This window comes from Alosa alosa, chromosome 1 (assembly GCF_017589495.1).
Source record: "Alosa alosa isolate M-15738 ecotype Scorff River chromosome 1, AALO_Geno_1.1, whole genome shotgun sequence".
NCBI classification, from domain to species: domain Eukaryota; kingdom Metazoa; phylum Chordata; class Actinopteri; order Clupeiformes; family Clupeidae; genus Alosa; species Alosa alosa.
The window spans coordinates 3,885,485-3,900,641 of record NC_063189.1 but is presented as its reverse complement, the minus strand read 5'-3'; the positions used below and the strand labels follow the sequence as shown (position 1 = coordinate 3,900,641).

Here is a 15,157-nt window from a genome sequence, read left to right as displayed (position 1 = left end):
ACAGATTCACTCTCTGTATTGCAAAGCTTTATCTGTGGAAATGCAGTAAGAGATGACTTGGTTATTGAAACAAGGCAGCCTTTGGCTCAACTCAGTAATCTGGGGCTCATTGTCCAATTTTGCTGGGTGCCAGCTCATAAGGGCCTCAAGGGTAACGAAACCGCAGATAAAGCTGCCAAGGACGCATTAGGCCACCAATGTATCTCAATCCATGTTCCACTAGGAAAAGGGGAAGCTAAATCTTATATTAAGACAGAAATCATGAATAGGTGGCAGGATGAATGGGAGTCAGACCCGAAGGGCAGGAAATACTTTAATGTGCAACAGCAGGTTGGGGGGAGAAGAATTACATCAGTGGGGCTTGGAAGAAGGGAGGAGATTAGGTCACGCTGGCATCAATGCCACATTACATGTGTTGGGCAAAACTGATGGGCTTTGCACTGAATGCCAAGTCAAAGAAGATGTAGAGCACATCCTTTTTTACTGCAGAAAATACACTGACCACAGGTCACACTGGAGAACAGGGAGGAGATGATGATATCCAAAACATATTGAAGGAAGAGGGAATGCAGGGCAATAGAATTAAAGGTCTTATGAGGTACTTACATAATGCAGAATTGATAAGCAGAATATAGGCTCTCACATTTCTTTATTTATTTCTTTATTTATTATTATTATTATTATTATTATTATTATTATTACTATTTTTTTTTGCCACGACTTGACCTGATCACATCACACACTCCTGTGCAGTAGGTGGCGATATACAATCCTATATTGTGGAAGAAGAAGAAATGAATCCATCCCCATCGGCTGGTGTATGCTATACAGTGACGTCACGCCAAACACATGCGTCTCTTTTCAATAGGGCGCTGCCCTGAGAAAGTCATGTTGCTGAACATCACTGTTGTTAGATCGCAGGTTTGTTGAAAGCATAAGTTAATGTTAAATTAGCTGCAGTCCAATTCATTTTAAATATTGCAATACGATGTATGTTTGTGACCCGAACTGTTGGTTAGTTAGTTTTGGGAAATGCGGACATGAGAGAGATTAGGACATTACATAAACATTACTTTGCTAGTGTAAGACTTCAGTAACGTTAAGAGAAAACACCGTTAACTTTGCAGGTGCTGTTATGTCATTCAGTTTGCAGTTAAGGCAGGCTGTCGTTGTGACACCCAGACTAGCTCGACAATATGGTGTTCTGAGAGGGGACTGTCACGTCTGCCTCTGGCTAAATGTCACAACCAGTGCGAGACACTTTGGGTCCAGCGAGGACGGTAGCAGCTCAGAGAGCCCTGCCCCTGGGCGTTCACGGTTACCCCTTAAAACGACACTGTTAGGCAGACGGAGATCCCTGTCACCCTTAGAAAGGGTCAGTCGTCTACTGCCACAGGAAAGCCTGAGCCCTGACGTGTGGCAGTTGCGGGAGGGCCAACAGGAGGGTGATGAAGAGCAGAGTGCTCAGGGTGATGCTTTGAATGGAGACATTCACACTTATCAGCAGATAGAGGGAAGTCAGGTGGAGATCAAGAGACAAGCGGAAGTGGACAGTGTTTCGGGTGATGAAGGCCTCACCTCGGTAGATTCTGTGACACCTTCGGAGTGCGTGGACTCCAGTCAGGACTCTCACGTCGGTCTTCCTGGAGAACGACCGCTAACCTACGGAGAAGTTGTCCTGGCCGAGCGACGGAGGGAAAAACAGATCGGCTTTCGGAAGATGTTCCCGCTGGAGTTGGGGGGGAAGCTGCACAGCACCTGGGGTTGGCTCTCGCACGGCACCATCGCCGAGAGCCCCTCAGGCTCGCTCCTCCGCACGTCTCTGGGCATCCCTCTGCTCTTGCGTCGGCCCAGTCTGGAGGAGTTCACCCTGTACATGAAGAGAGGCCCAACCATCAGCTACCCTAAGGTATTGCATTTAATTATGGAGAACAAGGAAGTACATGTGTGCTGTAACTTCTTAATTAAGACGATTTTGTCCACAGTAGCAGACGGTTTAAGAAACACATTTAGGAGTTATGTGCATACAGCAGTACATGCTGTACTGCCAGTACTGTGCTTGATTACTACGGCAGCAGAACGTTCACAACAGAAGTTAACATCGTGCAGTCGCATATAACATAAAGATCCATCATTTCTTGACTTCCAAATATCCTCTGTTTTGTTCTCTAGTTTGCCCCCCTGTGATCTGGTCTCTGTGTTTCCCCTCAGGACTGCGCTGCCATGTTGACCATGATGGATGTGAACGAGGGGGACAGCGTGCTGGAGTCCGGCTCTGGATCAGGAGCCATGAGTCTCTTCCTGTCCAGAGCAGGTGAGGCCTCAGGAGAGATGCACCGTGTGCCGCATCCTCTCTCAACAGATACACTCAATGGCAATGACATTTAAATGAGGGATTATAAACTCTCTCTCTCTCCCTCCCTCCCTCACTCACTCACTTTCTCTCTCTCTCTCTGTCTCCCTCTTTCACTCTACGTGTGCCTGTAGTACAGTACTCTGGTTTTAACAGCCAAAACAGGAGCGTGCATATTGTGCTCAAGATCACCTCTTGCATAGTCCAGGTGTTTCGCTGTGGAGCTCACATCTCCCTCCCTTTGTCCATTTCTCCCAACAGTGGGCTCTAAGGGCAGAGTTTTGAGTGTGGAGGTGAGGGACGACCACCACAGACGAGCCGCCCTCAACTACAAGCGCTGGCGGACATCTTGGAGCCTGCGAAGAGGAGAGGATTGGCCAGACAATGTGCAGTTCCACAAGGCAGACCTGCAGACTGCTGGACCACTCCTGACCGGCTGGGGCTTCAACTCAGTGAGAACAGCGCCACCTTCCTGCCACTGTGCATATTACAGCTCATCCTAACTGCATGCGAGCCGTAGACTGTCGTGTAAAAGTGTGTGCTCTCTGTGCACACTGAATCCGTCAGACATGCTGGTATAGCAGGAACACGAGGGACAGAAAGACTATAGGCACAGCACTGTGTCGCTTGGCATCCGGTTAGGACATTCCTATTGAAATCAATGTAATTAAACAGATTTTGTTGGCAACGTTCGCTCGCATGGCATGCAGTTAGGATGCGGTGTTAGTCCCTGGTTATTCCATGCGTTGTCTGCTACCCCGCTGGTTTTGCATGTGACAGTGTCCATACCCATCATTGGTTTGTGTTTGAGTATCTCTCATAGCAAACTTGGTTTGCCACCTAAGCATTGCTGAATTCATATTTGACTATAGGGAAATTGCCTCTCTAGTTCAGCTGAAATTGAAATTCACTTGTAGCCTCAGCTGTTATTTTGTGATGATGCCACATAGGCCTGATGTCATGTCTTTGCTTCTCTTTTTCTCAGATGGCACTGGATATGATGAACCCTCACCTCGTTCTGCCCGCCGCCCTGCCACACCTTCACCCAGGGGCTGTGTGTGCTGTCTATTTGGCAAAGTGGGTCACACTCACCTCATCACATTCACCTTTAGAGTGGACTAATTCACTAAAAGAATTCCAACATTCTATATTAGTAATAAGTAAAGTATTATTTGTTGAATGTGATCAATGCTACGTAATCAGTGCAATGCATTTCTTCCAGTGTTAGTTTTAACAAACTGAAAAAAAACCCCACTATCGATTATTTTCTTACTTTAATGGCCTGTGCTTCACCCGGTCTGTTCTCTCTGCCCTTGGTGTGGTCAGTGTGACGCAGATAGTTGATTTGCTGGAGGGAATCCGCTGTTCCAAACTACCTCTGGTTTGTGAGCGCATCATCGAGGTGCAGTACCGGGATTGGTTACTGGCCCCGTCATTCAGGAAAGACGGCAGCTTCAACAGCAGGAGAGCTCTGTCAGAGGCGAATCCTGAAGAGGAGGAGGAGGATGACGAATCCAGTGGTGAAGACAAAGGTGTGCTGCATTTTTAAAATATCATTTAATTGGTGTGTTTAGCTAATAATGCTTGTGTCCAAAACAACTTACATAGACCAACTGGAGGGCCAGTGTCCTTGGAGCAACATGGGGTTAAGTGCCTTGATTAAGGGCACATTGATGACAACCCGGGAATCAAACCCACAACTTTCTGGCTACTGCCTACTAGCCCAGTTAGCCACTACAATACAGTACCATTGGCCCAAAAAACATTTTGATGGTCTATACATTCCTTGTCACTTTTACTGTTCAAGTTTGAGTCAAAATCAAGTAATTTATTTGTCATACATTTGTACAAAGTACAGATATGTAGTGAAATGCTTACTGCTGACTAAAGCTGCATATAGACAGCCGGCGATTCACTTGCCGCCCATCGGCTCAACAAATTTAAATGGTTGAAGGTAGTGGCTTATATTTGTTGCTAAGTGTTGAATATAAACTATTTAGCAAAGTATGCCTGACGCAGGCATGTTGACGTCCAGTAAAGGGTCACGTCTCTAAATGTTTTTCAGAGGAAGCCCGCAGTCCAGCCTCCAGGCCGTTCGGCAGTGTGCCATATATCGCAAGACCGCACCCAGAGCAGGGAGGACACACGGGTGAGTGGGCAGGCTAGACGCTGAAGAGCCAATAGATTATTTTTCTCTTTTGTGGCTCAAACATGTTTTGAGTTTGATTGACTGTATACAATGTCGGCAGCATTTCACTGGTCAACATCCAAAACCTTGAACATGTGTTAATGTTCCAATACATCAAAATGGGTAATTTGTGTGGAAACACCTTGTATAGGTTAGAAAACTACTGCTAAAAACATGTATGCTGCTGATTTGTGGAGGTAAACCATTAAACAGGACACCATTTCCGGGGCAGCCGTGGCCTACTGGTTAGCACTTTGGACCTGTAACCGGAAGGTTGCCGGTTCGAACCCCGACCAGTAGGCACGGCTGAAGTGCCCTTGAGCAAGGCACCTAACCCCTCTCTGCTCCCCAAGCGCCGCTGTTGTTGCAGGCAGCTCACTGCGCCGGGATTAGTGTGTGCTTCACCTCACTGTGTTCACTGTGTGCGTTTCACTAATTCACGGATTGGGATAAATGCGTAAATGATAAAAATGAGACCAAATATATACATTTTCAATGTTCTTTTTTTTGCTGGTCCTACTTTCACCCCGCGCACCAGCGGTGAACTTTGCTGCTGCCGCCACGTTATGACAGTTCTATTTATGTCGGCGCAACTCAGTGAAGTCTATTTTATTCAATGCTTGTCAGTTAAAAACGGCTCACAGGGCTTTTAATGATTAGATCCTTGTGTCCACGTAAGAGTACAGCCTCGTTCCTAATTGAATATACTTGGCAATCTTATTACTCACTCAGGTTTTTCTGGATGGTCTGACACCATTTTCTTTGGTGTTACAAACTCAGAACACAATACTTATTTTTGGGTTCACAGGGACTTAATAATACAGTAATGGCTTGATAATAACCCTTCATGATTTGGAGCTTTAGTGTTTGAACCATTGACTGTATAGAGTCACTATGTCCATCTCTACATACAGTCAATGGTTTGCACTTGATACTCGAGTCATACAATTACCGTATTTTCCGGACTATAAGTCCACGGAGTATAAGTCGCACCAGTCAAAAAATGTGTCATGAAGAGGAAAAAAAACATATATATAAATATATATGTTGGACCTGAGTCGCAGGACCAGCCAAACTATGAAAAAAAGTGTGACTTATAGTCCGGAAAATACAGTAGCCAAGAAAGATGTGTTGAAGAGAAAAACACCCCTCACCATAAATGTGGCCCTGCCTGTGCCGTCAGCACACTGAATAGGGAGTTTGGGGACCACATAAACCAAGTACTAAGCTTTATGTACCCTTGGTAAAACTAAACAAACAAATGAATAAACAAACTGCTACAAAAAAAAATAATGTTTTGTTGTTTAATTGTATTTCAGCGTTCCTGGTGAGATTGCGGAAGATTCTGAAATAGTGTCCTAAAACCTCCAGACAGGTCTACTGGACGTCCAAAATCATGGTCAGGTTGAATGTGCAGTGTTTTCCATGTATTTAATTTTTTTATTATTAAACGAATTCTCTTGATTTTGTTGGTCTTCCATGTCTCTGGTAAGCCTGATACTCTTAATCAAGTGTACAATTCCATGACTTTTCCCTGACAAAAAAAAGGATCTGAATTTCCATGACTTATAATGAGAAGATTTCTGAGCAGCCGCATAGCGTTCAAGAATCTTTTACTTTTTTTTAGAGCGGAATATGAATAAATGGGTATTGAAGAAACAAAGTTGGGCTAACCATCACCACTCAAACATGCAGTAAAGATAACGAAGTTGGGCTAACCATCACCACTCAAACAAGCAGTAAAGCTAATAACCAGATATACACCAATTCTGTGTGGAAATACATTTGTATTAATGTGTTTTGGCAAGTTCTAAACTGCTACAACAAAATTCCCTGATATTCCATGACTTTGCTAGCCTGGCTAACGTCAGACCTCATTGAGATGGGGTCTGGGAACTAGACATTCATTTTCTCGTATTTGAAACATGGTTTACGAATGCCCAGAGCCGTTTATTGGGCGCTACGAATGTCTATCAAATGCGCCTGTACATAGCTCATAACGGCTTCGTGTGTGGTCATCGTCTTGCTGCCCTCCCTCTGTTCTGTGATTGGTTCCTTCGTTGAGGTGAAAACGAAGTCCATAGAATCCAGGCTGCCTAGCAGCGTGAATAAAATCACGCGCGTAAGGCAGCATGGGAAAACCCAGGCTATGACTTTGCCCCAAATATGATAAAATTCCCTGACTTTCCATGTCTGGAATACTTCATCAAAATTCCATGATATTCCAAAAACTCCATAACCCGTGGGAACCCTGCTCTGTTCTCCAAAATATCCACCCTTGTCTAGACTAGTCTAGAGCACCTAAACAGCTGAAAATGTACAATATAATGGACAGAAAACCCAGTGTGAAAATATTAATGTGCAAAGATATTAAGACAAATTTCTAAAGGTCATGGTCATAATGACTATTAAAAAAATAATCTATGAATCAGAATAGTCCACTATTAATCACATTTCAAAAACAATCAAAAAGTTCACAACTAAGTATATTCGTAGAAAGTACTTGAGAAGTAAGAAGTACTTGCAATCTTTGTACAATCTCTGGTATTCCTTCCCAAATTTAAATGTACAATTCTCAAACAGTTATTCACAGCAACTGAAGTTCTTTCCATATTTATTGTCACACAGTGGCTTCAGAGTTAAAACACGAAACCAGTAAACAACTCCCTTGGATCCCACAGCATTTTCAACAGCCACTCAAATCACTTCATTAGGAGGCGGCGCTCATGCTGTAAGTGTTCCTGGGGTAAATGCAACTGGTAACACTGCAGACATGTTTACACCTGGCTAGATCGCCAGGTGTTGACCATAAATACCTCTAATCATCCAGAGCTGAGGGTGAGAGAACATAAATTATTTAAGTTGTGACACTATCAGGACACTGGCCTTCGGTCTGAAAGGTATGTGTAATTCACACAACCTATTTACAATTAACTGTAACTAATGAGAGTTCAGTTTCTGGATTCTGATAACATGTACTTCAACATTAAGTTTTCACATTACCTGGTTGAAGAAATCTATACAAACCAGTATAAGCTCAAACTAAACGTTCTTTTCAAAAAGCAGTGTTACAAAAATATCTTGTCTTTTTTGACAGATACACATAAAGGAACTGACAAATCCAAACATTTGTGGATCAATGTCTACAAATAACTATATTAATTTACATATATACTCAAATATTACATGTGTATTCGAATTTACTCTTCGCCAATCCAGTCCATTGTAGGGTCATGTTCTGCCTCACACACCAGGTCTCCAACTGTAAAACACAGGCAAGACAAAGGGAACTTATGGCCACCTTACACCAAACAACTTTGACAAGATTTGGGAAAGATTTTTGAAAGACTGCAGTCTTTTAACTAATGCCCCCCATTCAAGCTTTACTCAAAAGACTCCAATCTTTCAAGAATCTTTCCCAAATCTTGTCAAAGTTGTTGGTGTAAGGAGGCCATTAGTTGCCTGAAGTATTAATTCAAGATCTCTAACAAAAGCAACATTCCCATTGACAAAAATGTAACAGCTCACTAGCTTTAGCTTGGATCATATGTATCATTGTGAACCAATCGTATAAATTCTCTGGAGACACCAAACATTTGCTAACCTTAGCTTAGCATAAACAATTCTTAAATCACTTACATTGAGAAGAACTGTAACTTGAAAGGGGCCCGAAATAGGAGTTAGTTCAGTGGTTCAGCCACTCCACCCATCGGGTTTATATTCTCCACCCATAGGATTTATATTTTTCAAAGGAACACGCCAACTTTTTGGGAAACTAGCATATTTGCCATCTACCCCAGAGTTGGATAACAGGATCTCCATATCCTTCTCTTCTCTGGGAATGCAATAACCCAGTCTGACACTGTTAGCCTAGCTTAGCATAATTCACTGGAAGTTAGCCTACAGTTAGCCTACAGCTACAAGGGAGCTTTTGCCTTTTCAGATGACCTGTGGCCAAACAGACTCACCTGTGGGGTCCTGAGAGCAGCATAGGCAGACGCGGCGTTGCCTGTTCCGCCTGCTGGGCCTGGCGGGCACTCTGCCTCGGGCAGGAGGAGGAGGCGGCGTGCTCTCTAGAGAGAGTGACAGGCTGAAGGGGAGCGGCGAGGAGGAGGAGACGGCAGGGGAGTTGTGGTTGGCGGAGGAGTCGTCGTCGAAGCAGCAGGAGGAGGAGGAGGAGGAGGAGGAGGAGGAGGTGGGCCGAGGCCGAGGCGGTGAGGGCGGCGCTTTTGGCACAGAGGCCACAGGGCTCGGGGGAGCCGGCAGACGGCCCGCGGGGCAGGTGCACCTCGTCCCGGTCACGGTACTGGCGCTGTGCCCCGCTGTGGTGCTCCGCACGTACCCGCTGCCAGATGAAGTGGGTCGGCACAATAGCCATAACCTGTGGAGGTGGACACACACACAGAAACACGATCACCTCACATGAACACACACACATACACAATCATGATCACCTCACATGAAAACACACACACACACACACACACACACACACATGATCACACACACATGATCACCACACATGATCACCTCCATTAACACACATGAACACACATCACCTCACACCTCACATGAACACACACGCACAGAAACATGATCACCTCACATTAACACACACACACACTCATGATCACCTCACATGAACACACACACACACACACATAATCATGATCACCTCACATGAACACACACACACACACACACCACATGAACACACACAATCATGATCACCTCACATGAACACACACACACACACAGTCATGATCACCTCACATGAACACACACACCACAAATCATGATCACCTCACATGAACACACACAATCATGATCACCTCACATGAACATACACACACACACAATCATGATCACCTCACGCTGAACACATATACACACACACGGTTCATCACCTCACATGAACACAGACACACACAAAACATGATCACCTCACATCAACTATGAATACACACCTACACACAGAAACATGATCACCTCACATGAACATACACACACACACTAACAAAATCATGATCACCTCACATGAACACACACACAGTCATGATCACCTCACATGAACATACACACACACAAAATCATGATCACCTCACATGAACACACATACACACACACACAATCACATAATCATGATCACCTCACATGAACACACACACACACACACACACGGTCATGATCACCTCACATGAACACAGACACACACACAAACATGATCATCTCACATCAACTATGAACACACCTACACGATCACCTCACATGAACACATACAGTATACACACACTAACACACAATCATGATCACCTCACATGAACACACATACACACACACACAATCACATAATCATGATCACCTCACATGAACACACACACACACACACACGGTCATGATCACCTCACATGAACACAGACACACACACAAACATGATCATCTCACATCAACTATGAACACACCTACACACACAGAAACACGATCACCTCACATGAACACATACAGTATACACACACTAACACACAATCATGATCACCTCACATGAACACACACACACACACACACACGATCACCACATTACAAACCAAACAGCCTTACTGGAACATGCACATCATGCACACACACACACACACACACACACACATTTCCTCTTCACTCAATCTTTACACACTATCAAGCACACTTGGGGGCAGCCATGGCCTACTGGTTAGCGGTTCGGAGTAGGAATGGCTGAAGTGCCCTTGAGCAAGGCCCCTAACCCCTCACTGCTCCCCGAGCGCCGCTGTTGTTGCAGGCAGCTCACTGCGCCGGGATTAGTGTGTGCTTCACCTCACTGTGTGTTCACTGTGTGCTGAGTGTGTTTCACTAATTCACGGATTGGGATAAATGCAGAGACCAAATTTCCCTCACGGGATCAAAAGAGTATACTTATACTTAACACACACACACACACACACACACACGCTAAGATCAAATGACAGGACAGTCTTAATATCAGCTTCATTGACCAAAGTAGTGGTAGGAAGAGTAAACACCTTTCATGAAGAATAAACAAACAGATACAAATAAGCCTAGCTGAGCTCAAATTCATATTGGCTGGGAAAACAGCAGAGATGTGGATGAACAACTGGTACTCTTACCTCCTCACAGCAGCGGCGACTGACAGCTGCCCGGTACTCGATGCGTGCCCACAGTTTGTCCCTCTGCTTCAGGAATCCTGGGAACTGTTTCCGCCAACTCTTCCCCAGCGCCCAGGGGAAGATCTCGTACTTGCCCTCCTCGTCGTCCTCCTCCATAGCGTTAGCCAGGTAACTGCCCAGAGCAGAGAGAGGAGAGTCCAGTCTAGTCAGCTTTGTGATGAGTGGTAGCAGGGCAGGCAGACATCTACAGTAGTTCGGTCACTTATAGGGCTGCAACTAACGACCGTTTTCTTAGTCGATTAAGCTGTCAATTGAAGTTGTTTGATAATTAAAATGTCAGAAAATGTTGGTGAAAAAATGTTGTCTGGCGTTTCCAACAGCCCAAGATTATGTCCCAAAATGCCTCGTTTTGTCCACACACCAAAGATATTTTGTTTACGGTCAATGAAGGGTAAATAAACTGAAAATAAAGCTGCTATTTGAGAATTTTAAGGTATTTTCTTTAAAGATGACCACAAACTAATTTACCAATTATCAAAATAGTTGCCGATTAATATAATAGTTGAATCAATCAAATAATTGATTAATTGCTGCAGCCCTAGTCACTTATGGTGGTTTTTACAAAATGGAGACACACCGTCAACAGGTCTGGACCATTTCAGTGTCTCACCTACATTTTGTGAATAGTTCTGGCTTATCTGACCAATTAAAATACCCTATGGCAGTGTTCCTCAAACTTTTTCAGACGAAGGACCACTTAACCAATAAAAAAAGAAACGCACGGACCACCTAAAAAAAAGATTAGACCTACTTCAACAGTATTTTAGCCTACACAATAGGCTACTCACTGAACCAACTTGCTTATTGTCTTTGCACTTTGCTTATTTTGTCAGAGGATTCATATGATTTAAATTGCCATATCTTACATAGACAGTGTTGCAGAACTGCAGAACTCATCTATATTATATTTTACCACGTCTGCTCGTGGACCACTTGGGATAGCTTGCGGACCACAGGCTACATCTATACTTACAGTGCTATGAAGAAGTTAGTTCTGTTGTGTTCATGAATGCTGAAATGAGCCCTTCTGAAGTAGACGAATGTCATTGCCAGCAAATACTAAATAGGGGAAACACAACAGTAGAATAACCTTTTCAGCACTGTCTTTATCCAGACATATGTAATCTGGATCAGCCATCTGTTCTGTGAGGGAATGTTTGACTAAATGTACATTGATTAGTTTAGTTAATGTTCCAAGCCAGATACATTGTATTGGTTTTCTTCTTACCTTGTCTGTGATTTTACAGCAACAATCCATCCATAAGAAATCCTGTATAAGGCCATCATCTGAAACAGAAAACACTGAATTTGATGGAAAGGAAACTACTTTATGGATTTAGAAATAACCGTTTTCCTTTGGAGAAACAACACACAAAGAACTGTCTATTTTTCTCACCAAATAGTCTGAAGTAAGCTGCCATCTCCTGACGCTTAATCACAAGAGTGGGACCCCACGAGAGATATCTCTGAGCAGCGTCGTCATGACCCCGGCCGTTATGACTCTTCTCTGGCGGGCCTTGCACCTCTTGAATATTTGGTCGTTTCATCCGAAGGCCTCTCTTTAGCTGAAGACTGTGTGCAGTGGAGGGGTTGATGCGCACAGTTACTGAGGGAGGTGTTGTACTCCATCTTTGGCATCGCTTCCTCATGACTTTCACCTTGTAACCCTTGGCTTGCAGCTCAAGACAATGAAGACTCTCTTACCAAGCCAGCGACACCTAGCTAACTGGCTAATTTGTGTAAAGTTTATCGTCAGCGCAACAGCCGAGGTTACCTGTCAACAACAATTCAAACGACACGGTTTGTCAATTAAACGACAGCTAACGAACCAAACACTGACAAACGTTACCTACAGACCTGTAGCTACGGACTAACTTATACGTTAGTGTTGACTTGCCCGGCCAAATTTCCACGAAGCTGCAAACGGTAGCCAGCTGTCTTGAAAACGAATTCTATGGGGAAACCATTCTATGCATGCGCGCCGCGCTTCACCACATGTAGGATAATAATAAAAAAGAGATGCTACTCTGTGCACTGACTAGAATTCTAGTAATCTTGTTGAACAATCTAAACGAAGTATTACATTACCTCAGACTTAATTTCAAACAAATGCAAGTTGACATTGGATGCTGACAAGACAGAAATAGCGTGGGAACCATGGTGGGAACCAAATGTAACTTTGGTAATGTCGAGCCTGGACACGTCAATCAATTTGATCGGTGAAAGGTGTGTGCTGTGCCAATTAAGCGGCAACATTCTAATCTATATTTTTTTAGTCTGTGGTGCCCATGTGAAGTCTTCAGGCAGGTTAGGCGCGTTCTGTTGCGAATGGCCTGTGTAGGCCTTTCACCTCAAACATGACTAAACTAAATGTCGAAACTAAAATGTCATGACTAAACTAAAAATAAACGAAAATAATTCAAATATATAATGTATTCACAGTGGAGTTCAAGAACAGAAGTTTGAGCAAGTCAGTAGGCCTACTTGGAATGTTGCTTTTTTTATTGTTGAAACCATGGGCTGTATAAAATAGGTTGAAAAACACTTAAAATAAATATATTCGCAGATTAAGTAAATAAATACACGTTCGTGTATGTCGCAGTCTCGCAGACCATGCTCCAATGTGCAATGCTCTGGTGGAACTATTATCTGAGAGCCCAGATGGACAGGGTTGTTAATAGGTGTGGCACAATAGCTCACTGCGTGGCGGTGGTGGTAGCCTGAAGTGTGGAAGAGTCATCACATACCGGCGTTGGTGAAAATGGCGTTGAACCTTACCATCAACTCCAGCAATCCACCTTTAGGTATGTCGTGTGATCATACGAAATCTTTTACAATGATTTTGATCGTGCAATACTGTCGTTGACCAAGTCCCACAGATATGTTGGCCAAGTAAGTTAGCTAGCCAACTTAACTTAGCAGGCTGTCATCCTTTCAAACCTCAGTGACACGCAGCAAGTCGTGCTGCTAGTTAGCTAACAGCCCTTTGCTTTTGCCTTCGTGGCATGGTGTGGTTTCTGATTGTTTACTAGCTAATAATCCATTCATTTGACAGGCAGATACCGTTGAAATTCTATTGTATTGCTGTCTTATTATTCTAAATGACTTAGCGATAGGAACGTTACATATAATCGATATATTACGCCTACGTTGGTGTTAGCCTACCAGAACAAGCTTTGCGTCAAAGATGAAGGGTAACACTATTTCCCAAGTTTTGGGCGACGATGATTTCACCCAATTATGTTCTTTATTAATTGTATCCTTCTGCAAGAGGTGCATTCACAAAATAGCAGCAGCGACTCTAATGTTTTGTTGCCTGATGTTTTATGGCTTCATAGCGCCATCATGTGGGTAATATTGTCACAACAGGCTGATGCAAGCAACATGAAAGTGTTGGGTGTCTGACGCTCGCAAGGAATTGGTTGATGGTGGTCTTGTATTTTGAGTTTGACACGGTATAGAAATTCTTTCACACAAACTCGCGTCACAGTTGGATGTCACCGCCGATTTGGAGGTGCAAACAATCGGATTTTTGGTTATTAAACCATCAGTTAACTTCAAAATAAGCATTTTACTTTGGATAGACAATAGCAATACATCATAGGAGTGATTAACGTCAAAAATTCTAGACTGGAGTAACTCAACATTTGACACCTCCGATATGTTTAGTGTTCTAAAGACATCAAATTGCCCATTTTCGTTACCAAATTGATGGCCAACGAGCCAGAAGTGAACACGCATGTATGGCTATAAAAACTGTGCCTTCATTTTACAATTTTAACACGAGAAAAAACTTTTCTAACCCTTGAGCCAGCTCCTTACTATGTAAGTTAATAATTGTATGAGTGCTGCCATCATTGCTGCAGAGGTTGAAGGGGTGGGGGGTCATCCTGTCAGTGCTCAGATATATACCCCAATGTAATATAATATAATATGATCTCAATGGCAATGCAGCGTTTGTTTGCACCTCCTAAAGCATGGCGTACCTCGTTACCTCCCAAAAACGCCCTTAAACGCTCACAAATACCCGTATGTTTGTGAAAGAATGGTATTACACCCGAAAGAAGACGCAGTCTAGATAGCTTCTGTCCCTTGGCTAAAAACGGTTTAATCTGTTTATCATACCTTACAGGGCCAGGTACCTTACAGGGCAGTAAGGTCTGTATACATAAATTAATAGGTTAGTTAGGTGTAGAGAATAGAACGTGATGTTTAAAGCCACCTGAGGTATGTTACAAAGAGTTAGGATGGTTACATAACCAGTATGATAATGCATGAATCCTATTTAGTGTTAAGTTCAAATAGTCCAGTGTAGGGAATGAATTGTCCATAGGGATTAGGAGTTGTCATAGGGCAAGTAGTGGGTCGCTAGGCTGCGCGTACCAGGAATCCAGGCAGTGTATATCTGAATGTAAA

The 15,157-nt window shown here is 43.5% G+C and overlaps 3 protein-coding genes across 4 annotated transcripts in view; 2 read left to right on the top strand and 1 right to left on the bottom strand.

The window, feature by feature from the left end:
* The first annotated feature begins 826 nt into the window (after positions 1–826).
* trmt61b (tRNA methyltransferase 61B) lies at positions 827–6,005 on the top strand. Of its 2 annotated transcripts, XM_048252353.1 has the most exons (8): positions 831–921; positions 1,128–1,909; positions 2,212–2,314; positions 2,615–2,805; positions 3,339–3,430; positions 3,680–3,885; positions 4,419–4,502; positions 5,861–6,005. In XM_048252353.1, exons 2-8 carry the CDS (start codon positions 1,136–1,138, stop codon positions 5,893–5,895), a joined length of 1,485 nt encoding a protein of 494 aa, XP_048108310.1. In that variant the 5' UTR covers positions 831–921; positions 1,128–1,135; the 3' UTR covers positions 5,896–6,005. The 2 variants fall into 2 exon arrangements, with proteins under 2 accessions (XP_048108301.1, XP_048108310.1); XM_048252344.1 differs by having other exon boundaries at positions 827–1,909.
* Positions 6,006–7,138: 1,133 nt separating this feature from the next.
* Positions 7,139–13,326, bottom strand: spdya (speedy/RINGO cell cycle regulator family member A). The gene is given in 8 exon segments (XM_048250332.1): positions 7,139–7,803; positions 8,510–8,756; positions 8,758–8,922; positions 10,682–10,853; positions 11,715–11,800; positions 11,970–12,028; positions 12,138–12,515; positions 12,599–13,326. Coding segments are annotated over 7 exon segments (1,044 nt in total). The 5' UTR covers positions 12,391–12,515; positions 12,599–13,326; the 3' UTR covers positions 7,139–7,741.
* Positions 13,327–13,417: 91 nt separating this feature from the next.
* Positions 13,418–15,157, top strand: part of eprs1 (glutamyl-prolyl-tRNA synthetase 1) — a gene marked incomplete in the record, with an annotated part of 40,995 nt that continues 39,255 nt past the window's right edge. The window contains 1 exon segment of the mRNA XM_048250320.1: positions 13,418–13,545. Coding sequence (XP_048106277.1) covers positions 13,503–13,545 — 43 coding nt within the window.

Excerpts from the sequence above, each read along its gene's own strand:
- trmt61b (XM_048252344.1), top strand. The coding sequence starts at position 1,136 with ATGTCATTCAGTTTGCAGTTAAGGCAGGCTGTCGTTGTGACACCCAGA. Across the intron at positions 1,910-2,211 it reads CAACCATCAGCTACCCTAAG|GACTGCGCTGCCATGTTGAC; the intron begins GTATTGCATTTA and ends GTTTCCCCTCAG. Across the intron at positions 2,806-3,338 it reads CCGGCTGGGGCTTCAACTCA|ATGGCACTGGATATGATGAA; the intron begins GTGAGAACAGCG and ends TCTTTTTCTCAG.